Raw genomic sequence first — 26,762 nt, forward strand, 5'->3', positions numbered from 1 at the left:
AACCTCTGTTGTTGTTTATTGTGCTGACACTGTTGTACAAAGGGTTTCTTTATACATAGGGAGGAAATCTTTTTACTGTAGCGTTTACTTCAGAATGACAGGAAGACAGGATTTCATCAATTTAGTCTTTATTTCAAACATGAACAAAAAGGCTGAAAACAGAAACCCTTTCAGCAGTGAACAGATGATCAGCTAACAGTGACTCAGCAATAAATCAGTGGTTTCTTATAATTAGTGACCATTTGATTCTTTGTAAAATAATATTGTAGTAATGATGAAGAAAGGCATATATATAACAATTTCAGCTACAGCTACACATATTCTAGTTCTGTAGATTTGCTGCTGTCCTTACAGATCTTCTCTCAAACGGATCAAGTGCACGGCTCTGAATAAACACGATGACATCCCACTCATGAGCTCAGTTAACAGAAAAGGGGACTGGAAAATAACAACTGAGATTATGTTAAAATTATCAATAAAATTCAGTATTTTTATTATTTTATCAGAAACAGAAAAATATTTCTCTCATTATTACCTTATGGATTTAATGATGAGAAGATATTAAGCATCATTCATTGAGTGAATAACTAATCCTAACCTGTTCCATGATTAAATTTGTGAGGAAAAAAGTCTATGGCATCAACCCAACCCCCTTTAAATGTACTTTTAAACCTAAATCAGTAAAAACAGAGAGATTAACTTGAAGTTATTATATTTTAGATTTAGATTATTTTAGATTGCTCTGTTACTTATATTTAAAGAACAACCGTATTTAACATTCATCTGGAATAAAAGGAGCCACTTAATGAGAACTGGGTCTGTTTGGAGTTGCTGCTGAAGCTGCCAAAGATACACTTCCAAGAAATCCAACTGTCCCCAGGGCTGCTAATTGTACATTCTGCACCTGCAGGGGTGAAAACATTGAGACACAATGACCACACGTCTAGAAAACAAAGCACTTTTATAAAAACACATTTTAAGTAATTTGAATACTGTACTATTATGGGAAGAAATGTCAGGGTCACAGCACTTTATAAAAACAAAACTTTCCCTCTCAAATATATATAAAAAAGAACATAGATGCTTAACTTTATATACACATTTACACATACATACATACACATACATACACACACACAACCATATATATATATATATATATATATATAAATATATGTATGACGGTCCACGTTGGAAAATGTAAAAATGTTTAATTGGTAGGCATGGTGTGGCCGTTACTGGTGTAATAAAGACAGATAGTGGCAGCAGGTGGTAGATACTGTCATCAGTGTCAGAAGGAAGACATGCCAGAGATATCGGAACATCTGGCTGGTTATCTCAGTCAGTAGAGCCTCCATCTGTCGTGCGGTAGACCGAAGTTCATTACCCGGAGTTGTGAATCACTTTGGAAAACAGCTTCTGCTAAATGACAGGTATGATTCTGGTAGCGGTTTATTTAGTGTAAAATATTTCTTTCTAGTTGATGGGTGTTCCAGCTGGGTGGGCGGTGCTCCAGCTGGGTGGGCGGTGCTCCAGCTGGTGGGCGGTGCTCCAGCTGGGTGGGCAGTGCAGAGGGACACAATCATCGCTATTAACCAGGTGGACAAGGAGCTGTGGGAAATAAAGACCGTCTGGACAGAAATGAGGACAACTAAAAAAAGCATTGTGTAAGAATAAATAAAGGAAATCCTCCTCTTGAGTGTTTCATTAGCGTAGCATCACTTCTAGACCTCCAGCCTCCAGTCTGGTCCCGCTCTGCTGGAATGAAGGACCAAAGCTACTTTCCACACTGATGCTACATGCTGGCAGCAGACTGACTCCTTATTTATCTGGATGGGTTTTATAACATGAAGTATTGTTTCACAATGACAGAACATGTTTTAGTGGTTGAGCTTCTTATTAACATCATCTCCCTTTTTCCTGAACATCCTGGTTTTTTTTTTCCCGCAGCGTGGCTCTTAGGAGAATTAATATGGAATGTACGTCTTTATTTTTTTCTGCAAACAACTTTAATATCTAACGTGATGTGAAAGGTAATAGTGGATTGCGCATAAATGTCTCACATTTCACATTTTTTCCTCAGTTTTATTCTGGACCGTTGTCACAGTTTCCCGTTTTCCCACATTTTGTGCGTACACCAGGGTCAGAGTTGCCGTGGAGGTAGGAACATTTTCCCATCAAGTTTGGTTCTTAAAAATCCCAAAAGTTGACTATATTTTATGGAGGAGGTAGAGTGACACAATGAATTAATTAAATACATCATTAAATAATTACTTAAATGTCTCATTAAATAATTAAAATGACAATTAAATACATAAATATGTTATTAAATGTATCATTGATTCATTAAAACACAAATGAATATATGTAAAAACATATATAATTATTTCTTGGTCCTGTGTGGCAGAGCATCATAAATTTATTTTATCTGTCAACCTAGCCCATCAAACTCAGTTATTTAATGAGACATTTAAGTAATTATTTAATTATATATTTAATTAATTCATTGTGTCACTTTACCTCCTCTACGATATTTGGTTTATGCCGGTTTTTGTTCCTACTCATAGTTTTATAAATAAGGCCCCTGGTCTCCTGAACAGTGGTCCAAAGTACTCTTTTCTGATGAAGCAAATTCTGCATCTCATGTGGAAATCCAGGTCCCAGAGTCTAGAGGAAGAACTGAGAGGCAACAATCCAAGACCCTTAAAGTGCAGCGTGAAGTTTCCACAGTGGGTGGTGATGTGGGAGCCATGTCATCTGGTGCTGGTCCACTGGGCTTTATTGAGTCCAGAGTCCACACAGTGTCTACCGGGAGGTTTTAGAGCTCTTCATGCTTCCTTCAGCAGAAAAGCTTTGTGGAGATACTGACTTTATTTCCAGCAGGACTTGGCACCTGCACACACTGCCTCAAGAACCACAACCTGGTTCTCATTGTGTTTGATCGGCCAGCAAACCTCTGCTGATCTGAACCTCGTAGAAAATCTATGGACCTTTACCAAGAGAAAGATGAGACTCATGAGACTGAGCGATGCAGAAGAGCTGAAGGCTGCTTTGAAGCATCCTGGTCTTCATTCCACCCCAGCAGGACCGCAGGCTGATAACAGCCATGCCACTTCCGCATGGAGGCAGGAATTCATGCACAATGGGTTTAAACAAAGTTCATATGCAGGACTAGACTCTGCAGATGGTCACATTTCTGTATTCAATATAATTTTTTATTGATTTCATGTAATCTAATTTTCTGTGATTATGCATTTTGGATTTTCATAAACTGTAAGCCATAATCATCAAAATTATAATGAATAAATTATTGAAATATCTTACTTTGCATGTAATGAGTCTATTAGTTTCACCTTTTAGATTGAATTACTGAAATTAAGTTGTGTGATATTCAAAGTTTTGGATTTTCAGCTGTGAAAATCATATTCAGTATAAGTGAAAGTAAATAAAAAGATTTTTAAAAATTACTGAAAAGAAGATTATTTATTTGATTTTTTTTTGTAACTATTTGATCTACGATTTGCAAATAAAATGCATTTATTTAAACCATCGGTAAACTTATTCAAACTCATTTCCCACCATATCCAGAAGCTGTTTTAAGTTGTCTCCACTGCAAACGAAAGTTGTATCATCAGCTAATAAAATGCACTTCAGCAACTTGGAAAGAAGACACAAATCATTAATAATATAAAAAAATAAAGGGCCTAGTACAGAGCCCTGTGGCACCTCACATGATACATGTAATAACTCAGAATCTGTATTATTAACATGTACAAATTGATATCAGTTCGCTAAATAACTCTGTAACCAATCAAATGAAACTCCTCTGATTTTTAACCATGTAATTTATCAAGAAGTAAATTATGATCAACTGTGTCAAACTCCTTCTGCAAATCCCAAAGTACACCAGCTGTATTCTCTTCTTTCAATTGCATCTGTTATCTGTTTAATACAATTAATTAGTGTCAGTGATGTGTTATAATGTCTTCTAAAACCATGTTGTTCTTCACTCAGTAGAATTTACTTATCAATTAAATCATTTAGTTGTATGGAAAATATTTGTTCCAATATTTTGGAGAATTGAGGTAACAATGACAATAACAGTTTCTTTGATGAGCATTGATGGCCATTCATGCTAATTATGTTTTTAACCACATCAGCATTGGCTGAAGCTCCAGTGGAGTCAGATATTTCTTTACCAATATTAACGAAATATTAATTAAATTTATTAGAAATCAAACTACCACTCTGATTAGTTTGTTCCAGTCATGTGGTTTCCAAGGACACTCTCAACAAAAATGCTCTCAGATCTGCAGAAATCCTCCAGCTATCAGCATCTCTGATTCTGAAGAGAAATATTTGTTTCTGGACATGGTCAATGCCCATCTATTATATATTCATTATATATAGTTATTTATATAATAAGTGGTCAGGAGGTGGTGTTTATGCCAGTGATTACCAACCCTGGTCCTCAAGGCACAGCCGGCAATTGGGAATATTGAACATGTTCAATATTTCAGATTTCTGAGGAACGCCGACAACTCATTCATTGTGACTGCGTGGATGGTGATGTGGGACGAAATGTAACCAATCAGAGGGCGAGCTGGCTGGGGAACAAGGAAGTAAATAAAGTCCGTGTTCACGCCGTCTCCAGTCTGTTAATTTTTCAGTTCTGGCTTTTTCTGTTAACAATAGTCCCAAGACCTCCATCATTCCCTCGTCCTATATATCCTCCTCCATGCTGTGTGTTGTGTTTTCCGATTGTTGCTTTGTTTCTTCTTCGTTTTTTGCCGGTTGTTGCTATGGTCGTTTGTCCGGCTCGGAGGACTAGATTGTAGACGAGTTGCAGGACAGCATCGTCATGTGTGTGTTGTTCTGTGATTACATTTTAGGAGCACACCACACAGTACAATCAAAATGATTTGTTTTATCTTCATGCGTGAAGTCCCAACCAGATAAAAAAATCTCATAAAATAAAAAAAAAAATCGTGTGTGTACCAGGCCTTAGATGTTTGTGCAACACACCTGATTCAAATTTAATGGTTCTCTGACAAGTTCTGCACAAGTCTGCTAATGATCCATTAATTTAAATCAGGTGTGTTGCACCAGGGAGACATCTATGACCTGCAGGATAGTGGGCTTTGAGGACCAGGGTTGGGAATCACTGGTTTATGCAGCATTTTTTTTTTCTTTTCTATTGTTTGTTTTTAAACTTTTTTTTTTTTTTTTCATTTTTGCAGTTACAGTTCAATATGTAAAACAAAATGTTTGTAATGATGGTTGTGGTATAAATGTTTTGAAATATTTCATGTACTATATGGTCTGAGCTGTTTATTTTCTGATCATTGATTTGCTGAAAAAGCCTTGAGAGGATATGTTTTATTTGTTGGGAAAAATACATCCTTGCTTTATACAATCAGGCCTGCTGCATGGTGGGGTAGTGGTAAGCCCCATTGTCTTATAGTTAGAGTTGCTAGTTTGAACCTTGGATTGGTTATGTATGTCCACCTGTTTTGGTAATGTTTGGGATCTCTGGGTTATTTAGGGGTTGTGAAATTGCCTTGTTTCTCCATAATGGAATGAAGACTGCTTCAGCATAGGCGTTGTAACCCTGCACTAGAACAGTGGAGGTGACAAAAGGGTCCTGGCATGAGTTTTGCAAACAGGATACCCTGTCTGCTCTGGAGAGCAGCTTCAGGGACAGACTGATCCATCCTCACTGTGCGAAGAATAGATACCACAGATCTTTCCTCCCTGCTGTTGTCAGACTTTACAATGAACACATGGAAACTGTGTTTACATATTTATATGCATACTCACTGTCAGACCAAATACTGTACATATTATTATTTATTGTATGTGTGTGTTCTTTTTGATATCACCTGTGTGCTTCTGCTTACTGCACCTGTACTGTTGCAACAAAACAAAGCAGTTTCCCCACTAAGGGACTAATAAAGGTTTCTTATTCTTAGTCTTATGTCTTTTCAACGGACTTGTGCTGGGAGGGGTAATATATAACACTCACTCTCCCTAACTATCTTCTTATGGATGCTAAAAGTTATTTGGATGATCCAGAACCTACAGCACTTCATTCATCTTAGACACCCTGATTTGCTTTTCAACTCTAGCGTAGTTTGTCGTACCTGTGTAGACACTCGCTTGCCATAGCGCAGATATGTGGCGTGGTGCTCACAGTTGTTGTTTTTGATGTCATACTCCACATGTTTTCCAACCCATTTTTTGGCCTCCTGAAGAATGTCATTAACTGGGCGGGGTTTGTATGTTTTGTCCTGGTTGTTGTTGACTTTCCAGTCACTGGTTCCTGCCACGTTCTCCAGGGGTTCTTCCTTCACAATGCCCGTCTTTCCTGGGAAAGTTACGCCACTGGAGTCTGAACCTCTTTCTTTAAGAACAAAACATTGTAGGAAAAATGTGTTATTCATTGTTATTATACTGTTTTATTTGCTATCTACATAGTCATTTTTAATTATTCTTGTTTAACTATAGTATTAATGTGTCAGCAGAGTGCATTCCTTAGGCAAAGACAGGTAACTGGAATTTGCCTGCAGTCATGTTACTATTTTAATCATGAATATTTTCAGAATTTTTGCAGGCAGAGGTGAAGTCAGAGGGATGAATAAGAGCAAGAACCTAAAAATGTTATACACAGCCATTAGTCAAAGCCCCGATTCAAGGGTTAACTTTAGCAAAGTACATGAATCAGAATCAGAACCAGAAAGGGAATTCATTCATTGCAAAGTAAGTTTGTACATACAAGGAATTTGTCTTGAAGCAAAAACAAGAAAAGCAAAACAAAAAGAACACACAAACAACACAAACAGTATTTCCAGGAGTATAAAAGTATAAAAAAAAACTGCCCATCTATATAAAAAGGTCTGTCTGTTTAAACATGTATAATATAAACATAAATAGTGTGTAGATAATTGTGACGATATACAAATCCAATGATTTCTGACTTTCATCTTACCAGATGGAAAAGGTTCTCATTCAGAGCGCATCCTTATATCCTAGTAGTATGGGTTAGTCTCATTTTGGGTTTTTCAACTTGCTGGTGAAAAGGTGTTTCCTACACCTGTTGTGGTACACAATGCTGTGCCCCTGGAACCTAATAACCAGCATGATTCAGGCCTTGTTGTTTATCCTGCTTGCTGTGACTCGTGCTTGTTCTCAGGAGTCTGAATGTGTTGACCTTTTTAATACTTTCATAGTATCAATGGGTTGAAACTGTCGATGCTTCAGCAGTTGAGCCTGAGAGCTTAAGTGTAAAAGGTGAGAAAAGTGAGTGAACTACTTTACTTGAGTTGACCTTGTGTGACCCTATTCCAGCTGAAAGTCCCCAGGGACTTGGTAGGGAGGAGCTGGTAGCATGTCAGAGGGCTGATCTCTCTTCATGCAAATGCTTTTCAGCTATTAAATCTAAAGAGGCTCTGTGTTCAGCTGATGTTTGTTTCTATCGATTAAAGGTGACATTCTTATATGTAAGTGAACTTCTTTTCCCAATCATCCTGATTGGTCATCATCCTACTAAGTGGTTATCCCCACTGCACACACTCACAAATACTGGCTTTGGCTAATGACGGTCATAGTTTATGGTCTTTGTGTCAGTGTTTTTTCTGTTCCTTAGTTTTCTTTCGTCTTTGAATCCTTTCTGTGTTTTGGTTTCTTGTCTAATTGTATATTCACACCTTTGTTTGTCCTGTGCTCATTGCAACCTGATGTCTGGCCACTTAGGTATTACAAAGACATACAATAGAATACTGAAACACTTCTTTTTTGGCCTGGTTTTGAAATCATGACATGAAACTCAGACATGAAATATTGTCATAAATGCCGTGTGTCAACTAGTTAAACCCAAATAATTACTCCAGCAGCTTTAGTTCCTGTGGTGGGAGAACCATTTGAGACTGTGTGGGCCCTATACGAAAAGTTAAAGTCCGGTCATCAATATCTTTTGACTCTTGTGTCACCACTCATTTTCCTGAGACGATACCTTGCCTTCCCTCAAGGCTAAACAGTTGAATTAGTGACGTTCTGCACAACTTTTGGGTCACCAAATATCCAATCACAGTGTTTTTCAGTTTAGCACAGACTTTATTTCAGTCAGAAACATACCACATAAGTTTGAACAGATGAGCATGGAGTCTGCAGAAGCTACAGCAGGGTCATGAGATAGCCCACGGAAACCGCTTTCACTCCACTGAAGATTTACATTAGACTGCTGTTTTTGGGATCTATACAGTGTTTTAGTACTGACCAGCGGGCTTGACAGTGGTTGACAGTCATGATTTTGTTCCTTAAACTAATCAGAAATATCTAGCTGTTAGCTTACCAGTTGTAAATGGATGGTAAACACTGTCACTGCTATGAGTACCTTAACATTACTTATAAATTTCATTCCAAAGACATGCATGTTTTTTTTAAACTTTATTTTTAATCAAGTTTTAGTTTTCTTTTTCATGACAAATACGAAACAGAACAAGCAGACCACAACCAACAAACATTCAGTGTATCCAGGTCTGATAATGGTATATTATATGTGTGTATATATCTATACATATATGAGAAGAATAAACAAAGAGGCATATAGACAAGGTCAGGACAACCAAATGAAATAGGGAGCAGTAACAGCATACATACAAAATTGTACTGGATTAAGGATTTGGAGGAGCTAGGTAAAGATCCCAGTTTTTCCAATACTTTTTAAATTTATCAACAGCAAGTGTTAATGAGAAGGTCAGTCTTTCCATGGCATAAATGTCCTTAATGATGTCTATACAGTCTGACAGTGTTGGAGGATCCTCACATAACCACTTGCGGGTTATGGCTTTTTTCGCCCCTGCCAGCAGTATCAACAGAAGATATCTGTCTGATTTTCTCAGACCTTGCGGCAGGTTACAAAGATAAATCACAGTGAAATCAGATAATAGTCCCAAACCAGTTATATTTCTAATTTCTTTTATCACCATCGACCAGTAGGGTGTGATCTTAGCACAGCCCCCAAAAATGTGAAAATGTCCTGCTGTCACTACGCCACAACTCTGCCAACATTGAGCTTTAGCAGGATTTTTACATTGCTTACTTGTGATATTAGGTGTAACAAAAAAACATAGCATGTTTTTCCAGGTAAATTCCCTCTACAGACCTGAACAGGAAGTGATCATTGCCGCTTTACACAAATTCAGCCAGTCATCTTCAGTTATTATCACTTTAGCTTATTTTTCCCATCTGGCTTTAATACATGCTGTAGAAAAGTTCTTTGTTGTTTGTAAGCATGAATACAGCCTAGATATCTGTTTCTTTGGGGCATTTCCTTCACATGAATCAAGAAGGATTTTGATTAGGTCTGTTTCCTCCTCATCAGCAAACTTGATATGTCTGTCAAAGTAGTGCCACAGCTGGAGGTATCTGAAGAAGTCTTGCTTTTCTAAATCATATGTTTCCAAAAGCTGCTGGTAACCTTTCAACACGTTTTTATCTAAAAACCACCATTTTGTAACCACTGTTTGAATCTCCCATCTATAATTGCAGGCAAAAATTCTGTATCGTGTGCTGGCCACGTCAGGATTCTGGCACTCCTCTCAGTTCTTTTATGTTTAAGTATTTTGAGCCAGGTGTCTATAGATACTGTTATCCAGGTAGGCAACAAGTGCGTATCTAAATTTTTTTAAGGAGGGGCTGATCTCCAAGCATTGATTGAAGAGGTGTCTCAAAAAAAGACAGATCTATCTCTTTCCATTTTGCCTCGTTCGCTGGATCACACCAACCAATCAGCACTCGTAATTGTGCAGCCCTATAGTAATTCTCTAGGCATGGTAAGGCCAGTTCACCTTCCTCTTTTCGTAATTGCAATGTCTGAAGTTTTATTCTAGGTTTTTGTTTCCCCCATATAAAATTTGAGTTTATCCTATTCCAATCATTGAATTGCGTGGAGGGTACAGATATTGGTAGGGCCTGAAATAGATAAAGGGGCCTTGGCAATAGATTCATTTTTATTATGTCTATCCTATTGTACAAATTCATTGGTAATAAAGACCAACGTGGTAAGTCAGCCTTAATATCTGAGGTTAACATGGTATAATTTTGTTCAAAGAGTTTGTTTAAATCCTAAGGTATTTTTACACCTAAGTATTTAATAGTGTTGTTTTTCCTATTAAACTTGAACATATTTTGAATGTCGTGCGATGGTTGATAATTAAATAAAAGGATTTGGGTTTTCTGTAGATTTAGTTTATACCCAGAATATGTGCCAAATTTCCTGAGTAGGGATAAGAGATTGGGTAAACTGACTTTAGGGTTAAACAATGTTAAGAGAACATTGTCAGCGTATAAACAGACCTTATGTGCTGTGTCCCCTATGGTGATACCTGTAATACTTTCGTGATCTCTAATGGCCTGCGCCAGAGGCTCAATAAAGAGCGCAAAGAGAGTTGGGCTGAGGGGACATCCCTGCCGACAGCCCCTCTCTAGTCTTACTGTATCAGATAGGTCACCATTTATTTTAATTTTGGCAGAAGGTGAATTATACAAAGATTTCAAACAGCCTACAATTTGGCTATTAAAGCTTAATCTGTTCAAGACTAAGTAAAGATAACCCCAACTGACAGAATCAAATGCCTTTTCGGCGTCAAGACTAACAGCTATTGATTCTATGCTTTTCATTCCGTCTACAAGGTGGAGGGCGCGTCTCACGTTGTCATGAGTTTGTCTACTTCGAATGAATCCTGTTTGAGCTGTGTCTGTTATTTCTGGGATAATTAATTCAAACCTCTTAGCTAATACAGTCGCAAATATCCTGTAGTCAATATTTAAAACAAATATTGGTCTGTAAGAGCCGCATGCTGTTCTATCTTTTCCTGGTTTGGGAATCACCAAAATCACAGCCCGTTTCCAGGACTGTGGTGTCTCCCCACCTGTAAGGACATAGTTGAAGCAATTTTTAAGGTGTGGAATTATTAGGCGTTGGAAAATTTTGCACCACTCAGCTGGGTAACCATCTTCACCTGCCATCTTGTTCCCTTTAAGTTTTGAAATGGCCTTACTGATTTCCTCCTCTGTTATTAACTGAGTTAGTCTTTTATTCTGTTCTGTTCCTATTGATGCTAAATCAAGCGAGGAAAGAAAATCATTTACTGCTACCTGGTCTGTTACACAGGGTTGCGTGTATAGTTGAGTATAATATATTACAAAAGATTTCTGTATGTCTTTAAGATTATGATATACCTTATTATTAAGTGGGTTTTTTACTTTCTGTATGAATCTATCGGCCTGCTGTTTACGTATCCTCCAAGCAAGGAATTTCTTAGATTTTGGACCATTTTCATAATAAGTTTGTTTAATAAACTTCGATCTCTGTTCTACCTGGTCCTCTGCAGTTTGTTTAACTCTTGCTTTATTTCCATGATGTGCGGTAATATGTTACTGTTATTACTTTCCATGTGTTCTTTTTCTAAAGATTTCAGTTTCATAGTAAGGTTTCCTATATAGCTCTCCTTTTCCTTTTTCTTGTAAGTAGACTACATTATCAGTTTACCCCTCAGAACAGCCTTTGAAGGTCCCACAATATACTAGGACTGATGTCATTATTGTCATTATATTCCAAGTACTCTTTAAATTCTTTTTCTACCAAGTTATGGAATGTATCATCATTCAGTAGACTAGTATTAAGCCTCCGTAATGTTTCTATACGGTCGTTATCCAAGTGAAGAGTTAAGTGCACCCCTGCGTGATCAGAAATGTGTCTCACTCCTATGTCACAATGTTCAATTTTATGTCTCTCAGCTTTTAAAATAAAAAAATAATCCAATCTAGAGTACGTCAAATGTGAATGTGAAAAAAAGGTATAATTTCTGTCCAGTGGGTGCAAATCTCTCCACACATCTATCATCCCCATTTCCTTGAGCATTTTCTTGATATGTATTGCTTCAGACTGTGTCTGATTTTTAGCTTTACTGGAAGTGTCCAAGGAAGGGTTTAAACAAGTGTTCCAATCTCCTCCACATATGAACACCCCTGACATTTCTGTTGCGATAAGATCAAAAACTTTCTTAATCAGATGTTTGTCTTTACCTGGTGGCCTGTATACATTAAGCAATGTAATTTCCTTATGATCTTATGTATTCTTTAACCAGTATGTAACGTCCCTCCTTGTCATTGATTTGAGAGGTGAATTGGAAGTTAACCTTGTTTGATAACAATATCGCTACTCCTCTGGAATTGCCTTTCATGAATGAATACAGATTTTTAAACTCCATTTTACATATTTTTTCATGCTCAGTGGCGAAAAGGTGTGTTTGCTGCCAGAAAACTATATCGTGTTTTTCACATTTCATTTTAGCAAGGGCTTTGCTTCTTTTAATGGGGTTATGCAAACCGTTGACATTAAGTGTAATTATCTTATATTTATGTTTGACCTCCATCCGTGACAAGGCATAATCTATACATATAAAACTCTAGATGCACTGATAAACACAAGTCTGCAAAAGAAAACAACAACCTGTCTGAACAACAAGCACACTTGACTTCCAAGTCATAGGTGTGAGTTCACCTTCAAAGTTGGGAGGGGAGTCCCTAGAGCCCCAGGGGGCCCCTCTCAGTGCTGCACGTCTCCATCTCCTGTCCATCGTAGAAGCGCCCGGAGAAGCGTAAAATTCTCCAGATGAACGGTCATTTGTAATATCCCACATTTCTCAGAGGAAAACTACGTGATCTTCTGTCGGGATTGTGTATGATTGTCAGGCGAGGCTTTCACTGCGCTTGAATCCTTTCAGCTTCTCCTGGATGTGTTTCGTCTGCGCCTCTCTGTTCCAGCGTGGTGTCGCGCTTACTGTTTCCCTGGGGGGTTTCCTCGGCTTGGGCGTGGGGTTGCGTGTCGCTGCTTTCTCCGTTCCCTCTTCAGTTATACCCCTTTTCTTCAAGTCGTCTAATGCATCTTGCGGGCTGTTGTAAATCACCGGGCCTCTATCATAAAACACCCAAAGTCTGGCAGGGTACAAAGTTTGAAAGCGGTGCCCCTTTTCTTTCAGCGTCTTTCTTATATGGTTATATGCTTTCCGCTTCGCGAGGATATTGCTCGGGTAGTCTTGATCAAAGTACACACGTCGTCCTCGAAACTGAATCTCTCTCTTTTCCCATGCCGCGCGAAGCACCTTCTCCTTCGTCTTGTACTCCAGAAAACATATTACAATAGATCTGGGATTAGAGTTTGGTGGCGGCTTGGGGCTGAGTGAGCGGTGGCAGCGCTGCATGTTAAGGGTAGTGTCAGTAAGAGACAATTCAGTCTTTATGAAGTTTTCCATAAACTCTTGTATGTTATTTCCTTCAGCCTCCTCGGTGACCCCATGAATACAGACGTTATTCCTGCGTGAACGGGCTACAAGGTCTGACAAACATGTTTGGAGCTCCTCCTGAAGCTTAAGAGTGTGGTCCAGTACGTCTCTGTCATCCGCGCTGAAGTCCTCCATTTCGGCCACTCGCTGCTCGGCCTCCTCGACCCTGTTTGTGATTTCTTTCAGATCCGCCACGATGTCATTAAGGCGCTGTCCCATTTCTCCTCTGAACTCGCTCATTTCTGTTTTAAGGAGTCCAATCTTGTCAATAAATTCCTTTTTTACATCCGCTTGAACCTCTTTCAGTTCTGCAATAATGTTAGCTTGGAGGGCCTCCATAGCCTCGTGCTCTCCTAGCTTGCTAGCCCCGTCAACTTCTTTCGGTGAAAATACAGTGTCTTTCGCGTGTTCTTGCAGAGTTCCCCTTGTCTTTCTTTTATTACCCCCTGACATACTACTGTAAACTTTAATATCAACAATACAAGCTGTTTATTGTCAGGGGGAGTTTAGACCGTTTAGGAGCAAGTAAGTTATGCTGCCGCACGCTTCCTCACCATCCCGGCCCAAAGACATGCATGTTATGTTGAAATGTGATTCAAATTTCTGCAGGTGGAGTGCTAATGGTTGTTTGGCTCTGTGTGCATGTCCAGAGTGTAACCCACCTGAAAGCCAAAGTCAGCATGGCTACTAGTGATCATTTTGAAAAAAAATTCATCTTTTTGGTCCCATTGAAATGAAATTAAACTGGACTTTAAATGGTGCATCATCCTCTCTTTGTCACTGTTTGGGAGAATAAAAATATTAAAAATGAATGTTGTTCCAAATGTCTCTTCCAGTGTTTACCAGTATATGTTCCTAAGTTATTTTTTAAAGACCTGGACCCATATATCTCATCCTTTATTTGGGCAGAAAAGGACCTCAAGGCAAAGTATTCTGCAGATATCAAAGGAATGCTGGTAATATCCAAAAAATCTATATGTGCTGTAACTGTCCTGGTCCTGACTGGTGTCAAAAGGAGGTTCGCTCTTGCAGTTCTGTCTTATTGGCAACTCTAATGCTTGCCTCTTTTAATTCCTATCACTCAGGCAACACCACCAACTCAGTGGTTATGTCCACTTTGAAAATTTTGAGGCAGTTAACGTGCAAGTTTAAAGTTTTCTCTGCTTCATCGCGGATATGTCACGGCTGGTGTGTGAGGATCCAAGGAGAAGGGAACGCGTTGAAAAGTCAAAGAACACTTTATTGTCAGCTATACAGATGGTTATGGTGAGTTCGCTTGGAGGACGGGCTGGAGCGGGCAGACAGAGTTCTCGGTACGGCAGGCGAGATCCAGATCGGAAGCTTGAAGGAGAGAGAACAAACACAGGTAAGCTTTTGGTTTTGCTATGACAGAGACTTGACTTCGGGCTCGACTGGTTACCACAGAGAGTAGTATAATCCAGCGAAGACTGGATGTCCATCTGGGGTTTATATGTGGGATGAGTGATGAGCCTGATGTCCTCCAGCTGCGCTGTCCTGATAGCGGTGTCAAACGGTGTTCCAAATAAGGTCATCCGGAAGTATGAGATGTGAGGGAGCGTGGGCCATGACAGGATACCTATTTGCGATAACCTTTTCAGTTGACTCAGCTTTTGTTCTGTGGAAAGAGGGGTTTGTCTGGATTTAAACATCTTTTTAGTGACAGGACCTTTACCTCTTTTGATAATCTCAGATCAACTAAATTCATGGTTTTTGGAGGCGGTGGGGTTCATCATGACATTCAGTTGTATTTAAATTAAGTTGAAAATGAACAAGTTTACAATACAAAGTTTTTGGAGGTAATTATTGATTACAAACTATGTTGGAAGCCACATATAGATTACATCCAGCGAAAATTATCCAAATCTATTGCAATACTCTATAAATCCAGAGAATTATTAAATAAGAACTGCCCCTTGTATTATACCAGTTACTTATAATGCCTTACATGTCATATTGTGTTGAAATATGGGGAAATGTATATAAAACGAATATAGAACCAGTTATAAAACTTCAGAAAAAAGCTATTAGGATAATAAATAAAACGGGTTATTATGAATCAACTAATAAACGTTTTATACGTTGTAATGTCTTAAAATTTGTTGATATTGTATTTTTGAAAATGAATTGGAATTGTCTTTCGAGTACTGAATAATAGAGTTCCAAGTAGCATTAAATAATTTTTTACACTAAGAGAAGGAAATATTAGTTTGAGAGGACTATTTATGTTTAAGATTTGTAATGTAAGGACAAATGTGAAAAAAGTTGTGTTTGGTAAGATGTGAGCTGAAATTGTGTGACAAAAATGATTTGTGGATGATTACAAACTGTTTATTTAAAGAAATAATTTAAGTTTGTAAGTAGTATGTTGCAGGACCATTGCTGATTAACATTTAATTCATTGGGGGAAGATACTAGGATAGGCATAGGGCAGTCAGCATTCAGTAGATTTCTGTTAAAAGATGAAGGCTGCAGGAGTGTGTGGTTATCTTTAGAAGGGCTGAGTAGCAGACAAAACAAGAAATACCAGTCATGCTGACACTCACACCCATGAGAAGCTACCTTGGGACAGCTAGTTGTAGGTGGTACATAGAGTATAAGAAATCACAGCATTAGGGAATAGATTCAGATTCTTACTGGTTTTCACAGCGCTTGCTTTGTGCTGAGTGGAGTCTCCAGATATTTATCTGCGGGGAATTTCTCATGTAATCTCTTCGCTTCTAAATAAATATCTTGAAATCTGAATTGATCTCAAGTGGTTTTTCTCCATCAACGGACTCGGGTTAATCAGGGAATTCCAACAATATATATCTCAACATACTTTTATTCAATAACTGTGATATGAATTTTTAACACATTTCTGATATTTTGATGTACATACAGTGATTACAGTGTTTCTGGCTTGTCAGTGATTGAAGCCGAACAGAAAGAGCATTGGCTACGTAAGTGATGACGTACACCACAGACACGGAGACCAACCAAGCCCAGCAGCAGTTGGCTGTGCTCAGCATGAGGTAGAAGGCTAGGCTAGGCTCTAACGTGGCAGGTTTTAGCTACAAAATGAGTGCTCATGACTGTAATGCAAATGTGACGGAAAAAGCTTCTACAAGCAAAGAGAATGCAGATTAAATAGTTAATAAGAGAGTGACTGACTGACTCTGTGGTACGGAAGTGGTTTGGCTCAGTGTCACCAGTGTCCTGTTCGTTTTCACTCCCCTCTAGCGATTTTGTTTTTAAGCAACTAGCGACTTTTTGTGGTATTATTGGAGATTTTTGGGGACTGTAACGTAGTTTTACTTTTCTCAATGAGGATCTGGTGTTACGCAGACCCACCCCCCTCACCTTGTCCTCACCTCACGCAGCAGCTGCTGCATCAGAGCAGGGAATCAGCTGTTTCATCACCAGGCTGGAAATGAAACGTACAAAGCTGCTGCTGGATGAGCCCACGCTGCCTTACTGTCAGATATTAATGTCTATTAATGAAGAGTGTGGACCAAAATATTTAAAAAGTCAAAAAGTGTTGACATGTTCCAGACTAATTAAATATAATATATAATTAAAATATAATAATAATAATAATAATAATAATAAAAATTACACTTAATAAAATAAACTAAAAAACAAAGAAAATATTGACTGGAGAATTTAGTTTTATTTTATTATGTTTTGCTGATCAGGCAACAGTGCATCTGAAGCGTTTCCACTCATAGAATACGATGAATTAGAAGATGAAGCATCAGTTGTTGCTCAGTCTTTTTTTCTGTTTATTGCAGCAGTTCTGAGCACGTTGAGTTTTAAGCATAGTTGAAGCACCATTGTTAAAAATATTTAAGAATATGTTGTAGTTTAAAGTTAAAGATATTAATATTGAGAAATGTTAAAAGTTTAATTTGACCTTTGATGGTAATTTCAAATGTCTTTGTTTGAAGGCTAATTTAGCCTTGTTAAATATAAATAAAAGGTGAACATTAATTTATTGTACAGTTTTTATTAAAATGTTATACTGGAGAAGTTTCATAGACTTGGCAAAATAAGTTTTAGTTTTACAGCATCTGTTGTGGGCATTTTTTGGCAGTTCTTCTGAGGCTTTTATATTGTTTATATCGATCCCGAAATTATATCTTAACGACCAAAATTAAGAAATATATTGTGATAAAAGTTTTGGCCATATCATCCAGCCCAAGGCATATATAAGCTATGAGCTATGAGCTCCAGCCTAGTCCTTTTTTGGTTTTTGAATGGTATGTAATTGATGTGGTTACATTTGACTGTGTATACCTAACCAACATAACGAAAGATTATTGATTAATTGACATTAAATCTCCCACAATCTCATTTATTTAGGTATTTCCAAGTCTGTAATTTTGCATGCTGTAACCTCTCTAATTTTCCTTATTTACTTCCTGACTCTTGTTGAAACTATCCTGTCCCTCCCTTCAGGTCCTAAATTCAATGTCTTTGGCAATTAGATTGGTGAGATGATGATTAATGAATTCTCAGTTATGATCCATAACATGGTAGATATGATTTAGAACAACATATAGAAGTACATTGCATGCTGCATTTACTGACCATTGGAAATCTGATGTTTATCCAAGGGAAGGTGAGTTAACACTAAATATTTGTAGCATTGCAGCCCTGCCCGCTGGCAACAGGAAGTTATTCATTCTCAAGCCTAAATCATTTTAATTTATCGGAGAAATGTTACTATACTGCCTCATTTCACTCACTCATGGGCTGCAACAGATGATGATGGTCTTTACACAAACTGAGGTGCTGCTTTGACTATGACAGAAACGGTGGACACAAAGTTGTCGGGGTTGCTGCATAGACAAAGCACCCCCTGAGTAAGTGTGAATGAGTAAGTGTATCCAAATATTTGACACTATTCAGAGCAGTGATCACTGACTCCGGACCTCTTGAGCCAGTGTCCTGCAGGTTTTCTTTATCAAAGTTATGCAGATGATACACAACTTTATGTGTCTCTGGCACCAGATGACTGCAGTCCAACAGACTTATTGTGTCAGTGTCTGGAGCAAATAAACACCTGGATGAGGGAGAATTTTCTACAATTAAATAAAGACAAAACTGAGATTATTCTGTTTGGTAGCAAAGAGAAGAAGGTCAGCATTGGTAAACACCTGGAGACTCGGGCTCTTAAAATCACCAACCAAGTTTGTAACCTGGGAGTGTTGATAAACTCAGATCTGACTTTCAGCAGCCACATCAAAGCTTCACTAAGAAGCTTTTTACCAGCTCAGAAACATCAACAGGATTAAAAGTTTAGTCTCCCAGAAAGACCAAGAGAAACTCATCCATGCATTCATCTCCAGTAGGCTGGATTACTGTAATGGTCTTTTGACATGACTTCCTAAAAAGAGCATTAAACATCTGCAGCTCATCCAGAACGCTGCTGCTAGAGTTTTAACCAGGACTAAGAGATCTGAACACATCACACCAGTTTTAAAATCTTTACACTGGCTTCCAGTCAGTCACAGAATAGATTTTAAAACCCTTCTGCTTGTTTACAAATCCCAGAATGGTTTAGGCCCAGAATACATCTGTGATATGTTCAGAGAATATAAACCTAGCAGAGCTCCTAGGTCCAAAGACTCTGGTCAACTAGTCCAGGCCAGAGTCCAGACCAAACATGGAGAAGCAGCATTTAGCTGTTATGCTGCAAACAAATGGAACAAACTGCCAGTGGAGATTAAACTTTCCCCAAATATAGACATTTTTAAATCCAGGTTAAAAACGTTTCTTTTCTCATGCGTCTATGCATGAAATCTGCACGGTAACTTTTTTTAACTTATCTTGCTTTTAATCATTTTAATGTAATTTATTATTTTATTGTGATTATGTGTTGATGCCTTTTACTATTTCTAAATATCTGTAATATCTTTGTTTTATGTAAAGCACTTTGAATTGTCCTGTACATGAAATGTGCTGTACAAATAAACTGCCTTGCCTTTATGTCCATACTGCAGTACACCTGAGTCAAATGATGGCTGGTTCAGAACTTGACAACAAGCTGTTGGAGAACTATTTTATTTGAACCAGGTGTGTTGCAGTAGAGATGCAGTGAAAACCTGCAGGACACTGGCTCAAGAGGTCCGGAGTTGGTGCTCCCTGCTTTAGAGTATAACATATATAAATACTACATACTATATAAATACAAATAAGAGACAAAACAAGCCTTTAATTGATATAGACTTAAATCACACTTGTACTGTCTGTAAAGCACAACCCAAAAATATTAAAGCATTTTGTAGAAAGATTGAGGGAAAAGTCTCACCAGTCACTACAAGATGGTTAATCTTGCCATGACCGACGTACACACCCCAGTGTTTAAAATAACCACGATCAAACTCAATAAGGTCCCCGGGCTTTGGTTCCTTTTCGCATTTGGATAAGAAAACAGAAGAGAAAAATATTTAGAACTTGCATTTGTAATATTTGCAATACCCTTAAAACACACAAACACACACATAAAATGATGGTTAAATGCATATAAAGGATAAAGTCTGTAATGTTATAAAGAGTTACAAATACAGAGAAAAAATGTGTAAATTTCAAACCACGTCAGTGTTTCTTCCATCTGTAGAATCTGAACTGGTGTCATCTGAAAAAAAGAAGAAAAAACTCACAAATTTCCATTAAAAGGTCAGATACTATTCTTCACCCACATAATTAATCAATCTAATAGTCGTTCTCAAACTTTTTGAGGCACAACCCCCAAGATAACATGGTTGGTGTTTCAGGTTGACCACAGATTAATCTTTTTACATTAACAGGTTAATTTTGACAGCCCCAATAAAAGTCAGTGATGAATGTAGGCTTTATTTTTATTTATTTACTTTTACAAAGATCAAGTGACTCCCTGAAATAACTTTGGAACCACCATGGGGGTTGGGACTCTAGTTTAAAAACCATGAGCATGTCTTTTCAAGCTGAAATGTTTATGCACCGCATGTGTCAGTCTCCATTTAAAGTCCCACAAATATACAAAACCAAAGGAATTTCTTTCATATAGTGTATGTTACAGTCAACTTTAAACAATAAATACAAGAAGAATTCTCTTCTTCATGCAATAAAACATCTCTGTGACCAAAGTTAGCTGTAGTGCTAACCTTTAAAAGTAAGCTATATTTTGTATTGGAAATTAAGGGATAATAGCAAAACAGATAATAGAAAAACAAAATTTTCTTTTAATCTTTGTGTTCTGTTACACTGTGTGTGTGAGCAGAGCTGAGAGACAGATCAAAACAGCTTTGTCTAAAATTTAAAAATTTAATGGACTCACAAGAAATCAATGCCCCCATGATGTAGCTAAACTTGAAAATGAACAGAATTCAGAAGTTGAATTTCTGGGTTTTATGGAGCTGAAAACAGAGTAAACAATGCATAGTTAGAATATTTTCTCACAGATATTAATAATTTCTTTATTTCAATAAAAATATTCCACAGAAAGCTATTTGAGCCTCAGTTTTTCATCCCTGCTTGATATCAGACATTAGTCTTTATCATGATTTGAACATTTGTTTGCGTTAGTTCTTCTCCGTATTCGGATTCTAACTAGTTAGACAGTAACTATTACTAGTTCCAACTCATCTACTTTTTTGTTATTAATATTATTTTGTTACATAAGGCATTTGAAGTCTTTAGTTTTCACTTAATTACTTGATATCAGGCATCAGTGTTCTCCACTAGTTGGTATTTTACCAGCTCCACAGGAGGTGGACATTTGGTTGCATTAACTTGCCATTACCCTAGTTGAACACATTTTAGGGTTAATTTATGCTCCTTTTACATACTGTCTGGTCCATGTACGACCTGTGCTAGAGATTGGTCCGTATTGCCGTCAGTGATTCAGATGATGCAGCAGTATGGAACATCAGTATCAAATATTGTCAAACTTCCCTACTCACATTCTGGTAATGACTTTCATGTACTCCATTACATTTACTTGAGTAACTTTTTGAAAATAAAATGTACATGACTGTCCCTTGTATGTTGTTATGCACTGCAAACATAATTTCCCCTTTTGGGACAATAAAGGAACTGAACTGAAGCAAAAGACCAGAAGGATGATGCAGTTTCTTCTATGTCCGCCAAAACAAACTGACATTTCAGCTACAAAAACCCAATGTCTAACCTGAGGAAACATGTAGCTGGAAATTTTGCCTAAACTCCTTTATTTGTGTAGTGAGGTGGATGTTAGTCTTGTTGGTAACAGAATCCCAGTGTGAAAAAGGAGTCTTTCATATCGCCCCTTTTAGGGCTTTGAATCAGACCACTATGCATTTTCTGAGGAATTTATTAGTGTTAGCTACCATATGCTAATCAGAATCCTATAAAGTTTCAATGGTTAGTGATTGAATGACTGAATTAGCATTAACTACCATAAGAAAATCAGATTGCAGACCATTGTCAGCTTTCATCATTGATCACATGACTGGCACATTGGGGTGGCAAAAATATAAACAAAAAACGGAGTCAGTTAACATCCTTTTAAATTTTATTTTAGACATAAAGTCATGGATGGCAGAGAACTTCTTATAGCTCAATCAGGACAAAACTGACGTTTAATTATCGGTCCTAAGGGCAAGAGAGAGATCATTTTATCAAAATTACAACATTTTAACCCTTCTCAGTGTGTGAGAAATGTGGCTGTTCTTTTCAAATCTGAGCCGGATTTTACTCCACACATCAGAAATATAATAAAAACTGGATTTTATCATCTTAAAAACATTTCCAGAGTCCACCCATTTCTCTGTCTTGCCAGCATAGAGGTGCTGATGCTTTTTTTTTTTTTACTTTAGATTACTGTAAAGCCCTGCTCTCTGGTCTTTCTCAAAAGTCCATCTCAAACCTACAGCTACTTCACAACTCGGCGGCACGAGTTCTGACGAGGACCAGAGGGCAGGAACACATCACACTAGTTTTAAAATCGCTGCATCTTGGGCCCTCTTACTTATCAGACCTTCTTTTAAATTATGAAACCTCGTGGGCCCTTAGGTCCTCTGGTTCCGGCCTTTTAGTTGTTCAAAGGGTGAGGACTGAGACATACAGCGAGGCTTCTTTCCATTGTTACAGTCCTCGACTGTGGAACAGTCTGCCAGAGAACCGCAAGGCTGCAGAGACCATAGATGTTTTTAAAAAAGAGGCTTAAGACCTACTGTTTTAGCTTAGCTTTTAACTAAATTCTAAGGGTGAATCCCATTTCACCCCTTAGCCCTTCCCCTTCGTTTTGCGCATTCACGTGAAGGGGTAGGGGTGTCCCAATTCCTTTTAGGACAGAGGGGTAGGGGTAAGGGGTAGGGCCAAGGGGTGAAATGGGATTGGGCCTAATTGATCTTTATTTACTTTACAAAATTTTATATCACATTAATCTCTTTTCATTTTACTCAACTGTATTTCTTCTTATTTATTTATTAATTTATTAATTTGTTCATTTATTTATTTATTCATTTTTAGGTGCTTTGTGTATGCTTGCTTTGTGTGTGTTTGCGACCTTGTGAAAGATCATAATATATTAATTGAATTGAGCTTAAATTTTTTAATCATGTAAAGCACTTTGTATTGCCTTTGGCATGAAAAGGGCTTTATAAATTTTGATTTGATTTACTTTACGCAGAAGCAGATAAGGTTAAATTCTGTTATTCTGAGAATGGAAACCTGGCTTTCCTGTTTTGCTAACCACAGCCCTTCCTTGCACATTCTCAGTGATATAACTACTTGTGCTTTTTAGAGTCTGACTCATACAGCTGACTTGTCGACAGTTTGACTGTCATATATTCTGAGCTCTTAATAAATATTTAATTTGATTCTCACCGATTTATGTGATTCTTGATAACTAAAAATCCGTCAACACTGGCAGGGATTTAAAGAAAGATAACATAAAGCCAGTCTGAAATAAACACAGTCATCAAGTTTCTACTACGACAACAGTTTATCTTTATTCATTTATACCCCTTTGGTTTCACTTGCACTTTCGACAGGTTTATATATTTCTTTGTTAGAATAAGGAAGCATAACTATTTATGGTATGATGAGAAACAAAATCAGTATTTGTTGACAGGGATCTGTATCTAAATGAACACAGATACTGGATGTGAACAGCTTAAAGTACAAACAGTATTACCACATGGGATATTGGCATCACATGTAAAAAAGTTCAAGAAAAAAAGTTTAACCAGATGAACTTAGAGAATCCATAAAGGATAGACAGTTACTAGGATACAGTTGTAAATTTAACCCTGTTTCAGGTACTTTTTGGTTTATTTTATCGACTAAAGGTTAATGACAGATACAGCATTGAAGCTATAGGCTATTTAAAATTTTTAATATGTCAACATTTTAGAATTGCCATTAAATTTGAAAATAAACACCTGAGTTAGACTTTTTTTTAAATAATTTTTAACAATTAACAATGGTTTATACAAAATCAATTTAAGTATTAATATACCTGTAGGGATCTCTAAAAATTATCACTGTATTTTACTTTAAGTTATAGCCCCTCCTTCCGCCACCCCGCCCCCCATAGATTCCTTGAGCTCCCAAACCCCTCCCCTTTTGTACTGTACTCCTGTAGAAGTGAGTGCCATCATCATTTCATTTCATTATTCAGATCCATCCTATTGTTTCTTATTCTTTTTGTGTGATTTTTTATTTCTATCATCAAAACTGCTTCTATCTGATGACATGATAATCGTAGCACACCGATGGTTGTGAAGAAATATTCAGCGGTTCATCATCCTTAGCTTAAATTTTGTTTTGTTTTAATAGTGGGCAGACTTACACTGTGTTAGTTTATTTTTCTTTACTGTCTTCAGGTATGTAAAGATAAATCACAACACAGAAATTAATGGTTAAATTAAGATGCTGCACCTTTTCATTATGAAAGTACGTAAAAGATTACTGAGATGAGACACTTTTAAAAACGACCTAATGGCTGACACAGATGTCAGCGTGTTGTGTGATAACTCTGTGTTCTGTTGTTTTGGTGACAATTTGTTTGCCTCAAACAGAGCTTTTATTCCAACCGTGGCATCTTTTTTCCCCACGAACTTTTGTTTGTTCTCATATCAGAATCCTACATAACCAGAAAGCAGCACATACAGTTTACTGATCCAGCCGAGCTGTACCGGTAAAACACACAGGTTGGTTTCAGAGAGATCACAGGCTAACACCCTCTAAAAACATACCATGACTAAAAGTGACCTACCACACAACGCAAAACGGGATCAAGTTTGTCCAACACACTAAACCATTTTAGGAATAAAAAAAGCTACGACATGCTTCCTTTATCAACTCCAGCGTTAAGAAATGGTTTTATTCATTTGTCACTGTTCGTTAACTAGCCAAGTCTTTATCAGTGGTTTTTATAACAGTACAATGTTCAGCCTGCTATCATTTGTACATGTGCATACAATCCTGAAAGATGCTATAAAGAAAACTTCTACTTTATATTTTCTATTTACCAAGTGTTGCTTGTTGACTTAGCAGCTGCAGGTGTTCCAGGACACATTAAGACCAAAACTAAAAGAAAAAACTTCTCCAAGTGAATAAATAGGCAGAGCAACTGTGTCACGCCCATGAAGTATTTGATTAAAGCTGCTACAGATTTGGAAACGTCAGACCTATTGTACCTTTCTTCTAGAACACACCTATCCATTGTCTCAGCTGATCCCAAGCCAGCTGCACCCTGTTTTTGTGCCGCATCATCTCAACAAGCTCCTCTGCTGTGAAACCGCTTTCAGGAAGTAACAGATGATGAGATTTTAAAGAGAATGCTTTCATTTAAATTACTTTAGGCCAATAACAGAAAATGTAATCTTTAAAAACATATGTATTACTTATAAAAAGATTAATTTAGTTTGATATATTGATATCAAGGATCTTTCTTTTGTTGTTGTGTTTGCGTTCTGCAAACAGATTTTCAGTGTTAAACTCAATATAAATGTTATTTTCTACATCAGTTCCATTAAGTTTTATTTGTATGGCTCAAAGACAAAAGTAAAGAGATCAAACTCTGGACGAACAGCTACCAACACAACCTGTGGAGACAAACGAGGTGGGCGGTCTAAAATGAAACAGAAACATCCGATCCACATATATCCATCTGTACTTTCTGTTTGACTTTGATTTGATTCATAAACTACAGGAGAAATATGTTAACTAAACATTTACAACTAAATAAAGAACTTGTGAAGGAATAAATTAATAAAATGAGTACATTTTTGTGCCTTTAAGTCTCATGCATAAAGTATTAAACATGGAGATATAAGCCAAACATAACTAATATTTAAAAGGATGTGAACAAACAGGTAAGACAACTGCAGCACATTCACCAGGATCCACTTTCTTTTGGGGGAATCTACTTGTCTAAAGTAGGAATTTTTTTGCTGTACAAACAGCATGACAACTCTGCATGAATGTGGCATTTGATTTACAGAAGTTAAAGTAAACAGGCTTTCAGTCCTTTTTTTTCCTCCTCTCCTCGTCCTTACAGGAAAATATGGCTGAATATATTTCTTCATATGAGCTCAAGACTTAAGATAGAAACCAAAGCTACATTGAAAAGAACTAACAAAAACAGGGAATCAGCACTGGCTGGCATCTTGAAATTGTTTAATTGTTAAATGTAATTTATTATTATTATATTATATTGTGTAATTTCACAAACTACTGTACATACGTGTGTGTTGTCATAGCAACTGTTATATGAAGTCCACTCAGCTCCCTTCAAAAGCGATTTTTGGAGGGATTTTGTTTGATTAATTTGCACCAAAAAATTAATAAATAAAAAAATAATAAATAAAACAGAACTTCCAGCCAACTGTGCAGGTCTTCATCAACTGTGGCAAATACCAAGGAGATACTCTGTTCTCAGCTCTGCAAAGGCCTGAATCCCCTCAGCCAATAAATCAACAAGACTGGCTATGGATGCCGACTCAGGACTGGGACCAGCACCAGTCACCTCCTCCACATGGATGACATCCAGCTGTACGCTAAGAGTGAACCAGACAACGACTCACTGATCCAGATCACCAGGATCTACAGCAGGGACATCAGAATGCCATTCAGACTGGAGAAATATGGCAGAATGGTAACAAAGAGAAGGAAGGTAGTCCATACAGAGAGCATTGCACTCCCAGAGGGCAGAATAACATGTTGAGGAGAGGTATAAGTACCTTGGCATATCACAGCCTGACAAATGGCAACTACGAGGAGACCACGAGGAAAGCTGCAGCAGTCAGATATCTGCAACGAGTAAGGAAGAGAAGCCAGTGGCAAGAAGAAGAAGATCTGGGCAATTAACAACTACATCTGCCAGAGATGTTGGCTGATTTGTCTTCCTCTGACATTTCTTTGTAAAGGCTTAAAGAATAAAGA

At 37.5% G+C, this 26,762-nt stretch overlaps 1 protein-coding gene across 1 annotated transcript; it reads right to left on the bottom strand.

Moving 5' to 3' along the window:
- Window position 1: 1 nt before the first annotated feature.
- Window positions 2–24,902, bottom strand: LOC121649070 (phospholipase A and acyltransferase 3-like). Its single transcript, XM_041999613.1, has 6 exons — window positions 24,871–24,902; window positions 20,666–20,747; window positions 19,943–19,996; window positions 19,660–19,759; window positions 6,144–6,403; window positions 2–904 (listed from the first exon to the last, which is right to left on the bottom strand). Exons 2-6 carry the CDS (start codon window positions 20,684–20,686, stop codon window positions 803–805), a joined length of 537 nt encoding a protein of 178 aa, XP_041855547.1. The 5' UTR covers window positions 20,687–20,747; window positions 24,871–24,902; the 3' UTR covers window positions 2–802.
- Between the last annotated feature and the right edge of the window lie 1,860 nt (window positions 24,903–26,762).

This window comes from Melanotaenia boesemani, chromosome 11 (genome assembly GCF_017639745.1).
Source record: "Melanotaenia boesemani isolate fMelBoe1 chromosome 11, fMelBoe1.pri, whole genome shotgun sequence".
Lineage (NCBI taxonomy): Eukaryota > Metazoa > Chordata > Actinopteri > Atheriniformes > Melanotaeniidae > Melanotaenia > Melanotaenia boesemani.

Bases quoted from the DNA above. Each gene is read 5' to 3' on its own strand.
- LOC121649070 (XM_041999613.1), bottom strand. From the start codon at position 20,686: ATGGGGGCATTGATTTCTTGT. The intron at 19,997-20,665 runs GAGTCCATTAAA...AGTTTTTTCTTC, and splicing joins TGGGGGCATTGATTTCTTGT to TTTTTTTCAGATGACACCAG. The intron at 905-6,143 runs GTACGACAAACT...TCACCCCTGCAG, and splicing joins GCAAGCGAGTGTCTACACAG to GTGCAGAATGTACAATTAGC.